Genomic DNA, 21,877 nt, shown 5'->3' with positions numbered 1-21,877 from the left:
GAATGGAGCTTGAGCCAATGAACAGGCTCCTTTCTTAGTTATGACAATATTTTTTGAACTTGTATTATGTGCCATACACTACACTAAGCAATGTTATATATATATATATATATATATATATATATATATGTAATTTAATCCAAATATTATAAAGAATTATTATAGCTATTTTTTAATCGAGCAAAGAAATATCAAAAAGGCAATTTACCCATAGTGAAAGAGGTAAGCACGAAATCAGCCAAGATCTAATATACATGTTCACCAATGGATAAAATGTGCTGTTCAGCCCCCCATCTGAATGTTATTCAGCTTGATAAAGGAAAAAAATTCTGACAGTCTACAACATAGATGCTAAATAGAAGAATCCAGCCACAAAAAGATAATCAAATCACTATGTAGAGAGACTATCTTGTATACTGTATGAATGCATTGCCTATCAATTAAAAAAAAAAAAAACCTATGGCCTATATGAAAGAGTAGAATAGAAGATAGGACATCCGGCAGGCAGAAAGGATTCCAGGATAGAGCCAAGGTGGAGATTCGGCACAAGAAAATATGAGGGCAACAGACACCTGGTACCTGAGCAGACATAACCAGCCCTGTGTCAAAATGTAGATTAATATAAGTGGGCTATTTTAAATTATGAGTTAATCAGAAGTGAGCCTGGCTATATGGCCTAGGTATCTGCAAATATACCTAGTTTCATGAGTCAATATTCCAGGAGCTTGGGGCTAGGAGGGAAAACATAACACCATACTACAGATGGACTCTACTCCTTTTTTTTTTTTTTTTTTAAAGAGGACCCCTGCTTATAGAAAAACTGCTGCTAGGGAGAATGGAGGCCTGTGAAGAGCAGGTAGCAGACCATCCTGCTGTGGGCCCAGCTGCCCTATGAGCTAAGCTGAACGCGCCCCCCAGGAGGCGCTGACCCTCAGGGTTCAGGTTCCTCTCCCCTCCCTTCAGTCTCTCTTGGGGGTGGCTGTGGGGTGGAGAAAGCAGGGGCTTGAGCAGGGCTAATGACAGCACCAGATGTAAACTGAGAAGCCCCCAGAGTCTGAACTAGCAAGGTACTGAGTTTAGAAAACAATAAAAGAGAAGAGAAAATGGGTATATATATTTTTTTTTAAATTATAGAAAAAATTTTGGTTTGAAAATAGAAAAGTAAAGTTCTTAGGGAAGGAGATGGAAAAAATATTTCCTATGTTAAAAAAAAATGGAGGAAGATACAATGCGTCTGGATTCTGTATAACTTTGTTTGGCTTATAAGCATAAAAATGATCATTACATTGTATATTCTCTTTAGGAGAGATCAGAGTAAGACAGACTTGGAGAAAGAAGAGACTAAAAATTAGATGCTAGATTAGAGACCATAGAACAGAGGTTAGAGGATTATTTGATGTGTACATTGAGCATTCCATAATATTTAATTGCAAAACTGTGTATTACTTGTCAGAGTTCATATGTTTACAAAACAAAAGGGCCAAACACCAATAGAATGGAGACAGTCTTGGCAAGACTCATTCTCCAGGATGCTGAGACGCATTTATTCTAGCATCCTGCTTGATCCAGCGTTTGTTGCTGTTTGAAAGCTTGCTTTCAGGACTGCTTCAAAGAAAGCTGCTGATCCCAATTGGTCCAGGCTTTCAGACTGTTCCAAACAGGACATCATGTAAGCCTGAATTTTCCCAGCATTTAGAGACTAGACAACAAATGTTACAGCTAGCTTTCTTAACCATTTTCCCAATGTTCTTGGTCAACCAAAAAGGAATACTATTCCCCAAACCAGCAGAAAGCAATTTTAAGAGAATGAAGTCCCATTTTCTTAAGGCAAGGTGAGGAGCTTTCCCTCATACTATTGGGAGATGAATACATATCATTAAAAAGGGGTTGCCTACAAGTTATTAATTGGTCTTGATCAGGAAGGGAAGTAGATATAGGAGTTTGGACTCAGGGATTTCTCTTTTTCCTTTTCTTTTCTCTACCCCTCTTTCTTCCTTAGGTGAGAGGGAAGGGGTTGAGAAGAAGGAGGTAAATATAGGAGTATCATATAAAAACAATACAGAAATGAGAAAAGGATAGATTATTGAATAACCAAAGAACATTTTAAAAAGTCAATAATCTAACATTGGTGTTGATTTTGTATACTGATACAAAAATAAAGTTTTCTTTGCTTGTATTGGTATAGTTTTTTATATTGATACACATTTACAGTTTACATTGTTTTATTGTATACTGATGCAAATTTAAAGTTATTTTGACGTATATAATGTATATATGTTTCAACTACTATATAAGGTATTGGACTTTTCAACTCATATATACAAGGTTTAGTTCTAGCCCTTTTAATAGCTCCTATTACAAACTGTTTAGAATATTTAAGTAACGCAAGTTAATAGCTAAGTCAATCAAGCTCATGGTCATGTCAGATACTAGTTTATTTTATTGCAGAAATATACATCCTAGGCTGAACAGATAGTAAATAGCTGGAAACAAGTCATGTTTGCCTATTCAGATATGCTCAGATTAGGAAGAGAATGATTATACATTATGTGAATCTGTACAGATAGATAGGTAGTCTTCAGAAACCTACAAAAAATGGCACTTAAAGATGCTTTATTAGATGCTCGGATGTGTTGGCACATGCCTGTAATCCCAGCACTTGGGAGGCAGAGGCAGACGGATCTCTGTGACTTCTAGGCCAACCTGGTCTACAAAGCTAGTTTAGGAGAACCCCTATCCAAAGAAAGGAAGGAAGGAAGGAAGGAAGAAGGAAGGGAGGGAGGGAGGGAAGAAAGCGAGGGAGGGAGGGAGGGAGGGAGAAGTTTTATTATTTTAAGGCTTTTCTAACAATAAGAGATGTCGGCTCCTGGCAGCACCCCATTGATCTCAGAAGATGATGAGCATTGAAGAATCTCCTTATGGAGTTTGCTTCAATTGTGGAAAGCTGGCCACTGGGTAATAACTGCCCTTACTCCCTTTGCAGACAGAGTGCTGTCTGAAATGGGCAAAACTTGGATGCAGGCAAGTCATTTGCCAAGTTCTACCAAAACAAGGTAAGCAACCCTTTATAATTCCTGCTTCACAAATATGTGTCAGATATACTGGCTCAGAAGGGTGAAAAAGATGCCCCAACAGTTGCTGAAAAATTTGGGTGACTATCCAAGTAGCCAACTGCCGCTGCCAGTTCTATAATGTTGGAAGTGCTTGCCTGCACTTTTTGCATACTCAGGCAACATTTATTCCTTCTCAAGTCTCTGACGGGGTTGAAGACTGGTTGTAGTCTAACAATTAGCTTAAGTTGCTTAGAATTTAAGAAGATTGTTTTCGATCTAGATGTTTTTAGGTTGATAATGCAAGTTATGAGAGAAGATGATTTAGGAAGCTTGGCATGGTGGCACATGCCTTTATTCCCGTGACTCCTCTGTCACGGAGACAGAGGCAGACTGATCACTGTGAGTTCAAGGCCAACCTGGTCTACAAGCAAGTCCAGGACAGGCAAAACTACACAAAGAAACATTGTCTCAAAAAACAAAAACTAAAACAAAAATCAAAACAAACAAAAGATTTAAGTACAGAACTCTGAACTCATCAAGACAAAGGATAGAATACCTTCTCCAAAGTTGCTAGATGCAAAAGGACTAGACAATGTGAATGTAAATCTTACCTTATAGTTTTCACAATTGCTCTTATTGTATATAGTTTATTATGGAAGAAAAGGAGCCTTTTATTGGACTAAAAGGGGGAATTGTAGAGAGAATATCTTATGTATTGTATGGATGCCTTGCCTGTGAATTAAAAAAAAACAAACAAACCTAGGACCAATAGGAAAGAGTAGAATAGAAGGTAGGACATCCAGTAAACAGAAAGGATTCTGGGATAGAGCAAGGTGCAGTAGATTTGCCACCAAAAGATGTGAGGAGGACAGATGCAGGGTACCCGAGCAGAGGTAACCAGCCACATGACAGAATGTAGATTAAAATAAATGGGCTATTTTAAATAATGAGCTAGTCAGAGAAGAGCCTAGCAATATGGCCTAGGTATCTGTAAACATATTTTGAGTGTCATGAGTCATTATTCTGAGAGCTTGGGACCAGGAGGAAAAATGATACCATATTACAGCACTATTCTCCTCTTCCTTGTGTGCAGTACCCAAAGTAAAACCACAGGCCCAGAGTACAGGAGGGTGATGACATGAAGGTTCAGAAGCAGAGGATATTGTTTAACTTACGTTGAGACATTCCAGGTTTGTAAGATGAAGAGTTCTAAGAACTCGGAAGACAGCTTCATGGAAGAACACTTACTTGGTATGCACGAGGCCTTGGAGGGAGATAGGTAGAGAAAGAAAAGTAAGGGAGGAAAAGAGAGGCAAGGGAAAGAGACAGACAGAATATGAATTGGCTAGATAACCTTAAACAAGAATTTCTGGAAACAAACTGTGCCTGCAAAGGAGTACTATAGAGAGGTTAGAATGTTGCAGGCCCAGAGCCTCATAATAAGTTATCTTTTGTTTGTTTGTTTGTTTGTTTGTTTGTTTCAAGGCAGAGTTTCTCTGTGTAGCCTTTGCTGTCCTAGATTCCCTTTGTAGACCAGGCTGGCCTCAAACTCACAGTGATCTGCCTGCCTCTGCCTCCCCAAGTGTTGGGATGGTAAGTTATCTTTACCTTCCTAACTAGCCATCTGAGCCAGACCTAATATCCTGTGACTAAAAATTTAATTTAAAATTTAAAAAGCTAGGAAAGATGTAAGGCACAGTGGAACATGCCTTTAGTTTTAGCACTCAGGAGGCAGAGGCAGGAGGATTTAAGTGAGTTCAAGGCCAGCCTGGTCTACAAAAAGCCAGTTCCAGGACAGCCAGGGCTACACAGAGAAACTGTGTCTCTAAAAACAAACAAAACAAAATCAAAAAAGTTAAGAAAGAATGCTGTTGAGGTCCTTGCAAAATTCTTCTCATTTTGCTATAGTCAGTTTACCTGATGTATTCACCAAGGTATTTGGAAAGTATCTTGATTTTATAGCTTTCCTTGTTCTGGAAAGCTGCCTTGGACTAGGCATGGGGTGGCACATGCCTTTACACTCCACACTCGGAAGGCAGAAGCAAGAAGATCTCTGTGAGTTACAGGTCATCCTTATGTAAATAGTGAGATCCAATCTCAACAGACAGACAAATGTGGTGCTAAGAAGGCAAACACAAGTAGATCCCTGGAACTTGCTAGCCAGCTTAGACTGGTTGGATCCTAACACCAAAGTACAATTTTCAATTTTTCCTCTTGTGGAACCAAGATTCAAATAGAAGAAATTCCGAATATTCCCTATAATGCCAGATGTGATGGTGGACACATTTAATCCCAGCACTCGGGAGGCCATGGCAGGTGGCCATGGACTGAACCACAAGTAAAAGATAAAGCACTCCTCTATTGTTGGTTTGGTTTGTGGGTGTTATGAGACAAGGTCTTGCTATGGAGGTTTTTTTCTTTTCTTTTCTTTTTTTTTTTTAACCTCCAGTTGATTGTCTCAGGTACCATGTCAGCATAGTTGCAGGCTACAGCTGAACACTGAGAATACTACAAAAGGCCAGACGAACTGGAGCTGGGATTTCTGTCTTTTGTTCTCCTTGTTCTATGTAAGCATCACCCTTCTAGAAAGCTGTATCAATTCCTTTGCCCCGTCTGAAGCCTATATTTTCCTTTAAAGCAAGGTCTCACTATGTAGCCCTGGCTACTTTCCTTAGATAGAACCCTACCTAGACCAGGTAGGCCTTGAACTTATGCTCATTCTATTGCCTGTCTCCAGAGTGCTAAAATCACAAGTATACACCAACATGCCTAGCTCAAGACAAACATGAGAGAAATTCTATGGTCCACAGGATACAATCTCTTCAGCAAATAAATTACATGGAATAAAAAACAAGAAACAAGAAACAGAGAAAGGATGCCAGGCATGGTGTTTGCATACCTTTAAACCCAGCACGGAAAAGGCAAGGTAGGCAGATCTCTGTGAGATTTAAGTCGGTATGATCCACATAGCACGTTCTAGGTCAGCCAGGGCTACACAGTGAAATTCTGTCTCAAAATTAAAGGAGGATAAAGTGAAAAAAAGATCTGTCAACCAAAATCTATGTGTGAATTCTCCTTTATAGTATTATTATTCAAGACATTTCTAAGGGAACCTGGGATACTAAACATAGACTAGGTTGAAAATAATCAGCTATGGGGCTCATAATTATGATAGCTCAGTGGGGCACAAATGACCGCACACACACACATGAATTTAAAAAGAATTATGGTTAATTTTATTAGGTATGACTGCCCCCTATGGTTGTATTAAAAATTTAATATAAATCTTAAACTATGGTAAATACATTCCTGATGTGTTATGATAAAATGTCTCTCTATATCTGACACTTGCTCTAACCAGGGGAAGAATCAAGTAGCAAAATGGAGAAGTCACAGGCATGAAACAGCGAAGACACAGTGTCACTAATGCTGAAACCAGGGCTGACGCTACAGTTAAGGCTACTGAAGCTCAACTAGAAGGTACCTGCCTACCATGTGTAAAGAAACTTTGGGTTCAATCCCAGAATTGCATAAGCAGGAAGCAGCAGTGCACACTAGTAATCCCAGCACTGAGAGATGGAAGCAAAAAAATCATTACGCTCAACGTCATGCTTGACTGTACAGTAAGTTAGAGGTCAGCCTTCAGACATGAAGGCCTATCTCAGAGAAATGATGCTGAAACTGGATGGTGGTTCACAAAGTATCTGGCTATTCTTAACTTTTGTATATGGCTATTTTGGTTTTGTTTGTTTGTTTGTTTTGAGACGGAGTTTCTCAGTGTGTAGGTTTGACTGTCCTGGAACTCACTCTGTAGCCCAGGTTGGCCTTGAACACACAGAGATCCACCTGCCTCTGCTAGAGATCCACCTGTCTGTGCATCCCAAGTGCTGGGACAAAGGCATGCACCACCACTGCCTAGCCATTATAAGCAATGAGCTAGTGAGATATCCTCATATCTCTATGCTCCATTACAGATAAACATAAGTGAGTAACTTAGTGTATGCATCTTTCAACCATTCTACATATCAAGTCAATACACACTTTTTCAATAATGAAATGCTTTTAAAAGAGCCAACACACTTCATCTAGACAGCACCTTTTGTACTGATAAACAGACATTACCAAACACTTTTGAATAAGCTCATTTCTTCATGCATGATACAAAAGTTTCAAATCATTGGCACTTTTTATCCCATAAGTCTGAGCAAATATTAATACAGGATGGATCCCAAGAGGCAGAGATAATATATTAAAAAGTACACGGTAAATTTCAACAAATGTTCTCATGTCCACCAAAAGCACATGTGAATTCCTGGTGCCAACAACACACTGTACAAGTATTTTGAAATTTTGCCAATATTGTGCAACAAATAGTACTTTTATCTCACCTCCAAACTAGTGTGCCTGAGGGGGTTGTTTGTTCGTGTGTTTGTGGGAGACAGGGTTTCTCTGTGCAGCTCTAGCTGTCCTGGTGTCCTAGAATTTGCTTTGTAGACCAGGCTGGCCCTGTGCCTGCACTGGGACTAAAGGTGTGTGCCACCACGGGTGAGGCTGAGTTCCTAACACGTTTATTACTTCCTCCTTTCTGTTCACATCACATTACCTGGTTTCAGCTGAGAAAATTGCTTTTTCTTATTAATTTATACTTGTGAATAAATTAGCCCTTTTCATGCTTTAGATATCTTATCTAGAATTGTTGTTTCACATTGAAATTTGTTATTTTCTATATTCACAAACTTTAGGAGATTTGTGTAGCTAAATCTATTCCTACCTGAATCTTGGCCAATAGCCTATTAAGAAAAACCATTTGACACTACAAAAAGTAATGGTAAATTGCATTTTTTCATGTTTGCATAATTGCTTTTTAATTCATTCACCTGGAATTTGCTTTCTCTCTATTGTATTGCGTAGGATAAAGATTACCTGTTGTTGATACTCCATTGGTTCTCAAGGAGCTGAGTGTCTAAAATGACCACAGCTCTCTAGGCTACAAGCATCTTCCTCAACTACTGTTCCTGTCTGTAGACTTCTAACTCCTGCCCAACATCCCTATTTTGAGTAAAGCAAGTTTACAATCTGCCTAGAAATTTACAACGGGTACTACTTCCACTACTGGCTTCCCTTCAAAATGGCTTCCATTCTTTTTTCCAATAATCTTCAGAATTATTTCTAAATTTCTTATTTAAAAAAAAAATCCTGGGGTCAACAAGGTGACTTAATATGTAAGAGTGCTGGCCACTGAATTTGACAACCAGAATTCAATTACAGACAATAGAGTACATCATGTTGTCCTCTAGCCTACACACACACACACACACACACACACACACACACACACACACACACACACTTCTAGTGCATCTCATAATCTCTATGCCAGGAGACTGAGGCAGCAAATGTTAAGATTTAAGGCCAATCTGGGCAATTAAAAACACCCTTTCTTTAAAAAAAAAAGAAGAAGAAGAAGAAGAAAAATCATTAAAAATTTCTCAGCATTTACAAATTAATCTGGAAATCACTATACTGCCCTCTTTACAGTGGATTTTTATTAAGCAATTTTACATACGTCTTTGTTATTCTAAATTCCAACGCAAGAATTTTAGAGCAATAAAAGGTGACAATTAAGCCAGACACAGTGGCACACACCTGTAATCCCAGCACTCCAGGAGGTGCTTGCTGCTAACTTGATGACCTGAGTTCCATCCCTAATACCCATGTAAAGGTGGGAGGACAGAACCAACTCCACAGAGTTGTCCTCTGACCTCTGACTGGTGCTCCATGGCATGCCCTCCTTGCCATCAAGTACACATATACACAATAAAAAATTTAAATGTTTCAATTTCAGAAAGAGCTAACAGAGCATAACAACCAGAAAGTATCTTCTACTCACAGAGACAGGAAAACACTAGTCTGGTTGACATGACAGCTCACTTGTCATACCAGCACTCAGGAAACTAAGGCCAGCCTGTGCTACAAAATGATACACTGAGTTTGTTGTTTAAAAAGGAAGGAGGGAAGGAAAGAAAAAAGGAAGGAAGGAAGGACAGCTTACCAGCACTTGGTAGGCTGAGGCAAGTAGGCCAGACTAAGTGAGACTGCCTAATAAAAAAAAGTTTAAGGTGTAAACAGCTGGATGGCAAAGCACTTGCCTAGCATGTGGTAAAGCAATTGAGCTTGATCCCTAGCACATCTCCAAAAATAATAACTAAGAAAGAGTAGTATTCTAAGAGTTCCAAGCATTAGCTCCAATCTCAGTCACTTCCGCTTCTAGGAAAAACCACAGGTATCTCTTCTACTCCTGATGCTGGCTGGTACAGCCATGACTAAAACCAACAGGAGAAATGAAGGACTCTCTTGGCACTTAGGAACCCAAACAGCAGCATGATACATTCCCCATTTTCTCTGTAGCTCCAGGACTGAGAAACTGTAACAAATGCTGACATAAAAACTCCTAAAAGGCCCAAGGCAGTGAGTGGTGGTGCACACTTTAATCCCAGCGCTTGGGAGGCTGAGGCAGGCAGATCTCTCTGTGAGTTTGAGGCTGCCTGATCTGTAAGAGTCTAGGATTGCCAAGGCTACACAGAAAAACCCCTTTCTCTAAAAACAATACAAAACAAAAAGGGTTGTTGGTTCACTAGCCAAAGCACTGTGGGAAAGAGCACCTAGCAAACCTGAAGTGTGTGTGTGTGTGTGTGTGTGTGTGTGTGTGTGTGTGTGTGTGTGATGTTGCAAGTAGGTGTGTACATACATGCCCACCTGGCACATACAATGGCCTAAAGAGGGCTCTGGATCCCCAGGAACTGGAGTTATCAGCTGCCAGGCAAACATTGCTCTGAACTACTGAACCAGCTCTCCAGGCCCCACAACAAAACTTTTAAGCAATAGCTGCTACACTCCTGCCATATACTACAGAACAAACCTGTAGCCACATTCTAACAGCCAAGGTCAAATGGGAAACTTAGAACTCTGCCTTCACAGGACCCTACCTCTGTCCACAGCCCCATCACAGAAGCACTGGAGAAGGCCAAGTGGGAACGAAGATGAACAGTCCCTATTTCCTCCATACAAAGAGGCAGCACTTCCCCAGAGTATGCCACAGAAGAACTGCTCTCATAAAAGCCCACAATTAACAGGCAACACACCCATTCCTTTGTCCTTGTGATGTCAGAGAAGACTTAGCGAATCCCCACTAGCACCCAACAGTTGTCATATCTCCCCCCTGTGTTTGAGAGCCAATGAAATCAGGGCTGAGCAAGAGTACTGACTGTAACATCATGAGGTGAATCTATGAACAAAAGTCTGAGGTAGTGGAGGTTACCTTCAAGCTCAGTGGGGGGGCCTGAGGCTGTGCTGAGGCAGGCAAGCTCTCTGTGAGTTCAGGCAGGGCCAGCCTGGTCTACACAGTGAGTCCTAGGAGAGCCAGAGCTACACAGTAAAACTAGGTCTCAAAAACAAAACAAAATATGAATCAGCTTTTGGGGGGATTATTTCTTATGTTTTCTGCTTCCTAAGTGCTGGTTACACTTGGCAGTGAATCAGTTTTTACTCACCATAACAGGAGACAAGATACTCTCAAACAAAATGGAAAACACAATCATCAATAGATGCCAACACCAAGGAGAGGTGAGAATTATTTGACAGAAGGCCTTCAAACAACCATCACAGTCAGGTGTGGTGGCGCATGCCTTTAATCCCAGCACTCAGGAGGCAGAAGCAGGAGGATCGCTGTGAGTTTGAGGCCAGCCTTGTGTACAAAAATGAGTCCAGGACAGCCAAGACCGTTACACAGAGAAACCCTGTTTCAAAAAACCTTAAAAAAAAAAAAAAAAAAAAAAAAAACACCAGCCATCATAAAAGTGCTAATCAGCATGAAAACGTTTAAAATACATTTCAAGTCCATGGGACACAGGTGATATGCCAAGAAACTGCAGAAAAGATGTTTCAAATCATTAATGCAGGCTCAGAGCTCAAAAACCTAGGAAGCATGGGGACCCCACAAATAAACCCAAGCAAGCAGAAGGAGGAAATAGTAAAGAGAGAAATTAAATTGAAAAGAAGGAAGGGGTTGAGGAAAACAAAGCCTGATCTTGGAAAGGACCAATGCAACTAAAAACTCCTGGCTCGCTGACCCAGAACTGGTCATAATGTAAGCCAAGTTGGCCTTGAACAGATCCACCTGGGATTAAAGGCATACAGGAAGCCTATGTGCTGGGACTACAGGCAAGAACAGCTGTGCTCAATCAAAATTGTTAGTTAATCGAGTCACCACCCTACCCCAGGTCAGGGCTTTCTGTTGTCTCTGTCTTCTCATGTCTGTTGTTGCTGCTGAGAATTTAAATTGGCTTTTAGTTCGCTTGTGTGGAGGTCAGTCATTTCTTAGCTTTTTGGACCTCACTGTTGTCATTTCATAGTTTGAGTGTAGCTGTCTGTGTAAGTTCTTGTGAGCTTATCCTATTTGTGTTCACTAAGATTGGGATGGTAGATTCCCATTTTGGCTCAACTTTCAAAGTTTTCAGCCATTATTATAAGTAGTCGCACTTACCAGCAGGGCATACATTCCAACTACCCGCCCCCCATGGCTCCGCAAAACCACAGGTAGCACTGAATCCTGTGCTCACTGTTTCCCCCTTAAACATATTCACGGAGATTTGATGGTTTGTCCATCTTAGCAAAGCGCACGTCAAGCACTGTGGTCATAACATGCACTTTAAAGTGTTGCAGCAAAACTTGCACAAGTCTCCCTCTGCCTTAGAGCCCCAGGAGTAGAAGATCTGTGCTTACCGTAAACTACAGAATTTGAGCGTATGATTGTTTATTAAGTGGAGGGTATCACTTTCCTAGTTCTTTCTTACATTGTTATTACAGCATTTATTACATTTGTTTTAACAAGTCTGTGTTGAATTTATTAGAAGACCCAGCCTTTTGCCCTGTTTTTGCTGTTGTTGTTGTTGTTGTTGTTTTAAACATAACAGCTCAGTAGACATTTTATAGGTATGTATTAAATGAACTACGGACTGGATCTCAGAAAATAAAATCTGAGAGTTGCACAACATTTTTATTTTTAAAGCAAAGGTCCCAGGCTGGGCATGGTGGCACATGTCTTTAATCCCAGCACTTGGGAGGCAGAGGCAAGCGGATCTCTGAGTTCAAGGCCAGCCTGGTCTACAGAGCGAGTTCCAGGATGTCCAGGATGACACAGAAAAACTCTGTCTAGAAAGACAAACAAAACCCCCAAACAACAAAAAGTAAAGGCCCCACATGACCTCTTCAGAAAATGACATCTTGCATAGCTCCTGACTACTAGTGCCACCCCTCCTTTTGTTCCTGGCCAGCGAGGAAGGGAGGAGAATGAACAAGTTTAACACCTACTAATAATAACCACACATGGAAAATATGATCTGGTTGCCAGACTTTTAAAAAACTACATCACAAAGATATGAACTGGCCAAGCGTGGTGGCGCACACCTTTAACCCCAGCACTCTGGAGGCAGAGCCAGGCGGATCTCTGTGAGTTCGGGCTAGCGTGGTCTACAAAGTGAGTACAGGACAGCAAGGGCTACACAAAGAAACCCTGTCTCGACTAACCAACCAACAAAACAAACAAAAAACAAAAACAAAGATTTGAACTGTCTTTAAGATGGGAATAGATTGAAATGATGCCCTCCCAAATACCAAGATAAGCTTTTTTCTTTCAACCTATAAGATGATTCAAAGTAAATACAGAAAAACAAGAATATACAAGAAAATTCTGATAAAAAAAGAGTAAGAAAAAAAAGAACAGCTGTGGGGTTGGAGGAGTGGGTGATGTCCTGCAGACCATGTAAATCAGAAAGGCAGCAATGCCTAAGAACACTGACCAGCAAAGCAGACAGTAGAGATGTCCCTGAAAGGTTTATCTAAAATGCATGTTTCTCTTCCTTCCTCCAAAACAGAAATTATGAACTGGAAAGGCCCCGTGAAGTGGCAATGGCAAGTGCCCACACTCAGATCATCAGGGTGCCTGAGGATAGTGTAGTGTCAAAGCACTTGCCTACTACGAGCAGGGCCCTGGGTTTGACTCCTGGCAACCTAAGAAAACAAATGTTTAAAGTGACAGTAAAAAAAAATCTGTATTCTTAAAACCATCACTAATAAATTCTACTCACACTAATAAACTTTAAAAGTCCCAGGTTTCCCTAAACTAAGCCTCAGTAGCAAACTCCACTTCTCTGGCTGCCATGTAAGCTCCCTGAAGACAACTGTGGCATTTTATCTGCTAACTCATCTCAGTCCAGTATGAGGAGTGCAACAACTGTTTCCTGAATAAAGCAACACACATTTCAAGTGAAACTTTCACTTTATTTTAAACAAAAAATTTTGGGCTGGAAAAATGGCTTGTGCTCGGTATGTGAACTGAATTCAATCCCCAAAATCCATGGAAGTCAGACAGTGCCTCCCAGCAACCAGGAGGCAGAGACAGGCAGACCCCTGGAGCACACTGGCTAGCCAGCTTAGCCTCATCAGTGAGCCCTGGGTGAGAGCCTCTCTCAAAAACCTAGGTGGGTGGTTTCTGAGGAAAGACGTGCTCAGCCTCTGGCATTGACGTGTGCATGCATATAGGCTGTACTCATCCATGCATACAAACACACATAACAAGTCTCTTTCATATTTTGACACATATTATGTGTGTGTGTACATGGGCATGTGTGTTCTTTGGTACGCATGAAAAAGTCGGAGGACATACAGGCAGCAGGAATAAAAATCATCAGTCTTGCCGGGCATGGTGGCGCACACCTTTAATCCCAGCACTTGGGAGGCAGAGGCAGGTGGATCACTGTGAGCTCGAGGCCAGCCTTGTCTACAAAGCGAGTCCAGGACAGCCAAGGCTACACAGAGACCCTGTCTCAAAAAACCAAGGGAAAAAAAAATCATCAGTCTTGGCAGCTTTTACCCACTGAGTCATGTTTGTTTGTTTGTTTTTGAGACAGGGTTTTCCTGTATAGCCTTGGCTGTCCTTTGTAGACCACACTGGCCTCAAACTCACAGAGCTATGCCTGCCTCTGCCTCCCAGAGTGCTGGGGTTACAGGCCTGCACCACTGCATCTGGCTGCAGAGGAAATTTTCAATTCAGAGGAGTTAGTGTTTTAGAAGGGGCATGTCTCCTTAAGGCACAACAATGTACCTTCTGCTCTTATCTAACTACCAGTTTACAGGAAATAAAAATATTCCTTAGCCAGTGTGTCTTCTGGGATCTTCAAAACCATCTCCTTGGTTTTGTGTGTGTGTACATGGGCAAGGTCAGAACTACCTTGACAACAATGCTAAATACCCTGTATCTTTCCCTCTTTCTCTCCCACACATTTAGTGGTGCTTTGCAGCAGTCATGAGATGTGTGATGGAACAGACCGAATTCAGAAACAAACATGAGAATTCATTTTCCCAGTAAGGAGCATAAAAGATCTGCAGGCACTGAGGTACTTCAGTAGTAGACAGCTCACTTAGCATCAGGAAGTACATGTCTATAAGCGCAGGCCCTGAGTGGTAGAAGCACGAGAAAAAGGAGTTTAAGCCTGGGCAGAGCTACATGAGACTGTGTCTAAATAAATAAATAAATAAGTTGAAAGCCACAGAGATATTTATGGAGTATAACAATACCTTGCAACTAACTTTTTGATACTGAGTCAAAGAAAAATAGGAGGCAATGAGAAGATAATCAGGAAAGAAATACTGGCTACATATTTGATTTTTTTTTTCCCTCACATTTTTGTGGCTGGTGAAATAGCGGAGCAGGCAAAGGTGTTTGCTGCCAAATTTGATGGCAATAGAAAACTGGCTTCCAAAGATTGTCCTCTGACCTTCACAAGGGCGCCATAGCAAGCCAAACAAAGATGAGGAAAAAAAGAAAAAGGCCAACATGCTTTAAGTGTTGGTAAAGACTATCTGTTGAAGCCGGGTGATGACTACATGGCATTTATATTTATGTAGCATGTTTCATGATTTGTTTTTCTTGATTAGCCTATAGATTGATCATTTAAATTTTCCATCCCAAAAAAAGTTACAAAATGTCTTTGTATTACAGGTCTTATTCCTGGAAAGGGAGGTGAAAAATCTATAAAAATGAGGGAAAAGATATGTAGCTACAATTCAACAGTTTCTTCAAAGATACAGTTTGTGTTAGTTTGAGAACATCAATTATTTTAACTACAGAAACTTCAGTGCAAACTTGTTCAGTAACACAACACAGAAAATTATCAATTTATAATGGAATCTCTTCAAACACATACACACACACACACACACACACACACGTTTTAAAGCAAATACTGTCTCTAAAACCAACAAATTAGAGCAGGTAATATACAATACTTATTTTATTAATGTCATCTCCTGCTTTCTAAAGCATTATCAGTGAATACAAATTCAACAAATACTTAAGAAATTTCATCAAAAGGCAATCAGTTGGGCCAGGCGTGGTGGTGCACACCTTTAAGCCCAGCACTTGGGAGGCAGAGGCAGGCAGTCGATGTGAGTTGGAGGCCAACCTGGTCTACAAAGTGAGTCTAGGACTACACAGAGAAACCCTGTCTTGTAAACCAAAAAATTAAAACAGCTAAAAATTGAAATAGAATAACCCAAAAGAGCCCACTATCTACCTCATACACAGCACACCAGCACTCCCCACCTACACCACCACCAGTACTATGTTCAGTGTTATTCAAAATGTCTATTTACATGTGCCTTTTTTCTAAGTACAAAGCGTTTCATCATGTAATGGCATCGCTGAGCCATGCCCATCACACATCTAATATTTGCCCACATACTGGCACCACTACCTTTGTAACATTTGCAACATTACCCAGCACAATCTCATCCCTTCCTTTCCTGCATATGGTAATCATCACCTTGGTAAACAGTACACAATCAGTGCTTTTCACATAGTTTTTCTTTTGTTAAGGTTACTGTTTATATTGAGACAAGGTCTATCTATCTATGTAGCCCAGACTGGACTTGAACTTTTAATTTGCCTGCCTCAGCCTCCCAGGTTGGAATTACAAGTAAGCATCACCAGGACCAGAGTTGCATGTCTTCGTTGTAAATAAAGTATATGTGAACACTAGATTTTGCTCCTTTTCTAACTTTCCTAAATAGCAAATTGGTCTGTACCTTGACTATTTAACTCAGAATTTGGGTGTTTCTTAATTCAGCTACGCTGTTTCAAGATATCTTGAATATCTTGAAGATATTGTTAAATTGTTGCTCTATCAAGAGTGCCCAAGCTTTTGACACTGTAACACATTGTTATCTGCAAAACTCACATTCAAAACCCATGCAATTGGGCTGCAAAGATGGTTGGGTGGCCAAGAGCAATTGTTCTTGTAGAAGACTTGAGTTCAATTCCTAGCACCCACAAGGTGGCTCCCAACTGTCTGTAACTTCAAGGGAGAGGACCTCCTTGGGCACTGCGTGCACAAGGTGCATATATATAAATGCAAGTGAAACATTCATACACATAAAATTAGTAATTACAAAACTATACAATAGGAGATGGTTCAGAGGTCAAGAGCACTTCCTGTGGACCCACATTTAATCCCCAGCACTCACACGATAGCTCACAACCATCTATAATTCCAGTTTCAGGTTTCAACACCCTCTTCTGGCCTCCTCAGGCACACAAATGGTACACAATCATGTGCACCCATACACATAAACAATTCTCTTTTTTTACTTTCTAAAGATTCTGAGTTCAACTCTCAGCAGCCACATGGTGGCTCACAACCACCTACAATGAGATCTGGTGCCCTCTTCTGGTATGCAGGCACATATGTGGGCAGAATACTGCATAAATAATAAGTAAATAAATCTTGGAAAAAAAGTGTACAACAGAATGGCCAAAGAGTAACAAAATCACACATTAGGAAAAAAAAATCACATACTGTGTTGGAGTGAATTTATTCCTAGCCTTGGATACAGGGAGCCCTCCCATTGCAGAATGCACACATCTGCCTCAGTTCACTGATTAAAAACAAAAACAAACAGCTGGGCAGTGGTGGTGCATGCCTTGCCTTTGAACAGTCTAACCTCAGCACTCTGGAGGCAGAAGCAGGGGGATCTCTGTGAATTCGAGGCCAGCCTGGTCTATAGAGTGAGTTCCAGGAAAGCCAAGGTTACACAGAAAAACCCTGTCTCCTAAAAAACAAACAAACAAACAAACAAACAAACAAACAAAAAACTCTGCTGGCCATTACTTATTTGCTTGAATATCACAATTTAAAGCCCATTTTCTAACTACCAGAATGTGTGTATTCACTTTTTAAACTATCTCAGTGGTCTTCTTTCCTTACCATACAGGACCTAGGTCAGATGTCCTCTTTGCGTCCCTGTAGTTTTGTTTATCAACTTCAGCATGCTCACCTCCTGTAGCACATTGCTAAAGGCAGTCATTTAACTACTGTGAACTAGAAGACCTCCACTGTAGATGGTACGGCAAGGCCAGGGCATATGTTGATTATATAGAAAGCAATATGGCATGCAAGGCCTTGGGTTCAAACTCCAGCACTACTCATGTCCCAAAGTAAATGTTATTTCCATTTTTGTGGTAAGGTTGCTGTTGGAAGGACCCTGCTGTTTGAGGTTGCAGTCTTCCCAGTCCAGATAGTCACTCTGAGCTCCCTCTCGACAGCAGGATCTCCTACATAGATGCCCCTAACCACATTTGATACATGGCCTCCGACACAGCTCCCTGCTAGCTCTCCCCTCCCTGCTCCTATAGGATAATTACTGTGTTCCCGCTTATTTCATAGGAGCCAAATGCAAACCAAGCATCTTTAAAGTGCCTAATTTCAACCAATTATGTACACCTATCCTGGGAGCCCCCCACCCACTCCCCAAGGACTATATAGCCTTCGTTCTCCCCGAGTAAAGTTGAACTAGCTCCCTGAAGTGGTTCCCGGAGTGATCAGTCTCCATTGTGGGTCCCAGCTCTGCTCCTCCTCTTCTGCTCCCCCTGCTTTTGTGGGCTGGTGGCCAACAGTCCCCACCCCCACCTCCAGGGAGGAGGAGAACCACAGGTTGCAACACACAATTCTGTGCCCACGTGCTCTGTCTCAGGACATATTCTAACAAGAGAGTATTAAAGTCAACAATCATATATTTTCAACTTCACTGGAGGTCAAGTTCATCTCTAAAGCAGGTTTAACTCTTTAACTCCTCTATCGAGCATGCAGTGTTGTTAATGTTTCTGTTTATCCTGAATGATTCTTATATTATGCCTGCTTATTTATTTATTTTTATTTACAGAGGCAGGGTCTCTTTATGTAGCCCTAGCTGTCCTAGAACACTCTACCCACCTACTTCTGCCTCCCAAGTGCTGGAACTAAAGGTATGTGTCACCAAACCTGGCTTAGCACATGCTTTTTGAGATACGGTTTCCCCGTGTAATAGTCCTGACTGTCCTGGACTCCATTTGTAGACCAGGCTGAACTCACAGAGATCCACCTGCCTTTGCCTCCCACTACGCCCAGGGCCCAGCCCTATTATACTTTTTAATTGCCAATCTAATCAACCATTGATACCATTGGTCTGTTTTTTTTCCCTAATTACTGTCACTTTCTGATCTTTTCGGTTTCTTCATGCAAAAAGTATATAAGCAATACTGTCATTTTTCTATTGATTTCCTACTGTCTCAGCCCTGTGCTGGTTGCGTGTGTTTGTAAATGCTTCCTCCACCCCATAAACCCATTGTTGACTTTGAAATTTCTGACTTCTTAAAATTCACAACTACTGGGACTGGAAAGATGGCTCAGTGGTTAAGAGCACTGACTACTCTTCCAGAGGTCCTGAGTTCAATTCCCAGCAACCACGTGGTGGCTCACAACCATCTATAAGTGATACAACGCCCTCTTCTGGCCTACAGGAGTACATGCAGGCAGAGCACTGTATACATAATAAATAAATAAATCTTTTTTTTAAAACCAAACAAACATTCACAACTACTTTCCAAGCCCTATTAGTGTTTGTCAACGCTTTTGATCCCCTGAGCGGGAAGCCACCCCATATAATCAGACTGAAAATCTTAACAGTAGGTTTTTTCTTAAGAAAAGCAAACACAGGACAATCTGACCTCCACAGGTACCCATGTCCAAGTAAGTACACACATGCAGACAAAAAGTATAAGAAAGGGGCTGGAGAGACGGCTCAGACGAACATTGCTGTTCGTGCAGAGGACCTGAGTGCCTGCAACTGTGAACACACAGTTCCCAAAACTTGAATCAATAGGCTCGTAACGACTTGTAACTCCAGTTCTAAGGAACTTTAGATGACATACATACGTTACAATCATACAGATAAAAGTAAGTTAAAGTCCAGATACTTTATCTGAAATCCATGCAGATGTCTGCAACAATAAAGAACAGTGGTACTATTCAATGATTTAAGAATTACGATTAAGTGGATGAAAGAAGACTGGATCTCACTATGTACTACATAGCCCTGGCTGACCTGGAACTGGATTTGCTGAACAGAATGACCTCATACTCAGAGCCCCCGTGTGCTAAGATTAAAGGTGCCTGCCACCACACCGGGCCACCAATACCTTCCCCCCACCCCCCGTGGGTCTAACACAAACTAGCTCTTTACAAGTAAGGCTACTCAGCAGGAACAAACTGAGTATTTTGCGTGTCAGTGAAAGAGACATCTGTTCAAAACAGTTCACTTCGCTTTGGGGATCACTATTAAATATTTTGTACAAGGCCTAGCCTGGTGGCCCACACCTTCAAATCTCAGCACTCAGGAGGCAGAGACAGGCGGATCTCTGGAGGTTTGAGGCCAGCATGGCCTACAAAGCAAGTTCAGGACAGTCCTGACTAAAAAACAAAACTGTAAATACTAACTCCAGCATTTTCAGGTAAGGCATCTACAATCCAAAGGCTAAAAGAAATTCGCCAGCTGGGGAGATCCTTTTCCTACCAAGAAAGGACTCTTTACTGCGCATCACGTGTCTTAATAGCCTAGTGGTTCAAAAACTAACATACCTGTATTGGTAACACATGAGCAAGTTGATTACCATAGAAAGGGCCCAACTCCCAACCCCACATCCCCACCCCGCTCCCCGCTTCTCTGTTGTTCAATGAAAAACTACACGATGAGGAAAACGCAGACTGAGTGAGTGAGTTTCAGGCTCTAGCCCGGTGCTGGGCCTAAACCTCTCGATACTGATCCAGTGTTAGACTGTAGGACTTTTTGATTATTTTTTCTTTTACTCTGTCACTGCGGACCAAGCACCGGTTCTCGAAGAGGCGTGGTGGAAGAAGAGTGGGAAACACCGCTGACCCCGCGACAGCACTCGCGAGCCGCGGCAGGGACGCAGGAGAGCGCGGGTGGGATGCGCAGACCCAGGGTAAAAAGCCGAGGAGGAGCTTGACGCCTGCCTGACAGTTGTACCAGAGAGTCGGGTGGCTCACGGAGTGCCAAGGACAAGATGCCGAGAGCCCAGGAAAGGACGCGGGACCCAGGAAGCCCGGGTGCGGGCGCGAGATGCCAGCAGTTCGGGGTGAAAAGTGGGGAGCCTGGGGCAAGGGTGTGGGGATCAGGGGAGTCCGGACCAGATCATTAGGAACCTGGGATGGGCGACGGCGCGGGAAGCCGGGGAGTCCGGACCGAACCACCAGGAACCGGGGGAAAAACTGGGGAGCCGGGGAGGAACTCAGGAAGTCGGCGCCTCAGGAGTTCGAGGTGGGAAGCTAGGAACCTGGGGTACGAGTGGGTGGCCTGGAGCCCGGGGCAGGACGCGCGCGGCCGCTCACCTTTGCGCAGCTCCCGCTCCCACACCGTGACGATGGGCCGCGAGTGTTTGCGATGGTGGATGAGCCACAGGGACAGGGTCTGCACGCTCTGCTGCGAGTTGCTCAACTCGGACAGCTTCTTCTCCAGCGCCGCCTCGGAGAAGGCGGACATCCCTCCGAAACCACGTTCCCGCCGTCCCACGCCGTGCAGCCGAGGGGAGGAGAGTGTCGCCGCCCTCGTCGCCGCCTCGCCCCCACACCCCACCCTTCCCCACGCCCTCACCACCGCCACCCACCAAGTCCGAGGCCGGTCGCAACCTAGCAAGATGGCGCCCGGCCGGCAGTGACGTCACGCACCGGGCCCTGTCCCTCGCGCTGCTCTCCCTGGGAAAAGGAGACGCCGCCTGCAGGCGGGAGTGGGAAGAGGGACCCGAGCAGCGGAAGAGGCGGGAACAAGGCCAATGTGGAGAAAGGGGGCGGGGCGGGGCGGGGCGGGGTGGGGCGGGGCGGGGCCGGCATCCAGGGGCGTGACCAGGCCTCCGGACGGGGCTTTCTGAGCTGGCCTTGTTTCTAGAGAAAACTGCTCTTCTGCTCTAACGTGAACACAGAGCTCTGAGTAGGTTTGTACATTGGTATAAATTGGTGCAGCCACTTTGGAGGACAATTTACATGATCTATTACGTTACCGCGCAATACTGCTAATGGCAACCGCTGAGTATGGGGGCCCAGCTGAGGTGATATAGTATGACCCTGTTTAAAAACAAACAGGGCTGGGGGTTGTAGCTCAGTGGTACACACTTGCCTACCATACACGAGGCACTGGGTTCAATCCTCAGTACAGTAAGTTAAACGTACAAACATACAAATGTGGGGCTCTACCTCGGTAGAGTTCTTGATGTTCCTTCCCGAGCACAGCATTAAGAAAAAACAAAACAAAACAAAAACCTGGCCTTCTGCAATCCCAGCCCTTCGGAGGGAAGAAGAATCAGTAATTCAAACTCAATCTAGCTTCGGCTACATGGCAAGTTTGAGACCAGTTTAGGATGATGGGACCCTGTCTAAAAA

At 42.7% G+C, this 21,877-nt stretch overlaps 1 protein-coding gene across 3 annotated transcripts in view; it reads right to left on the bottom strand.

Moving 5' to 3' along the window:
* RPRD1A (regulation of nuclear pre-mRNA domain containing 1A) overlaps window positions 1-21,187 on the bottom strand; it is a 45,830-nt gene extending 24,643 nt beyond the window's left edge. The window contains exon 1 of one of the 3 annotated variants that reach the window (XM_084780910.1): window positions 20,834-21,187. In XM_084780910.1, the coding sequence (XP_084637036.1) occupies window positions 20,834-20,984 (151 nt within the window). In that variant the 5' untranslated portion in view covers window positions 20,985-21,187. The remainder of the gene's footprint in view (window positions 1-20,833) is intronic. The other 2 variants (XM_084780909.1, XM_084780908.1) reach the window with 2 other exon arrangements.
* Between the last annotated feature and the right edge of the window lie 690 nt (window positions 21,188-21,877).

The sequence above is a fragment of the Acomys minous genome, assembly GCF_964271855.1.
Source record: "Acomys minous genome assembly, chromosome: 4".
In the NCBI taxonomy this organism is placed as follows: Eukaryota; Metazoa; Chordata; class Mammalia; order Rodentia; family Muridae; genus Acomys; species Acomys minous.
Note: the sequence above shows the minus strand (reverse complement) of the source record. Positions and strands in the feature narration are given on the sequence as shown.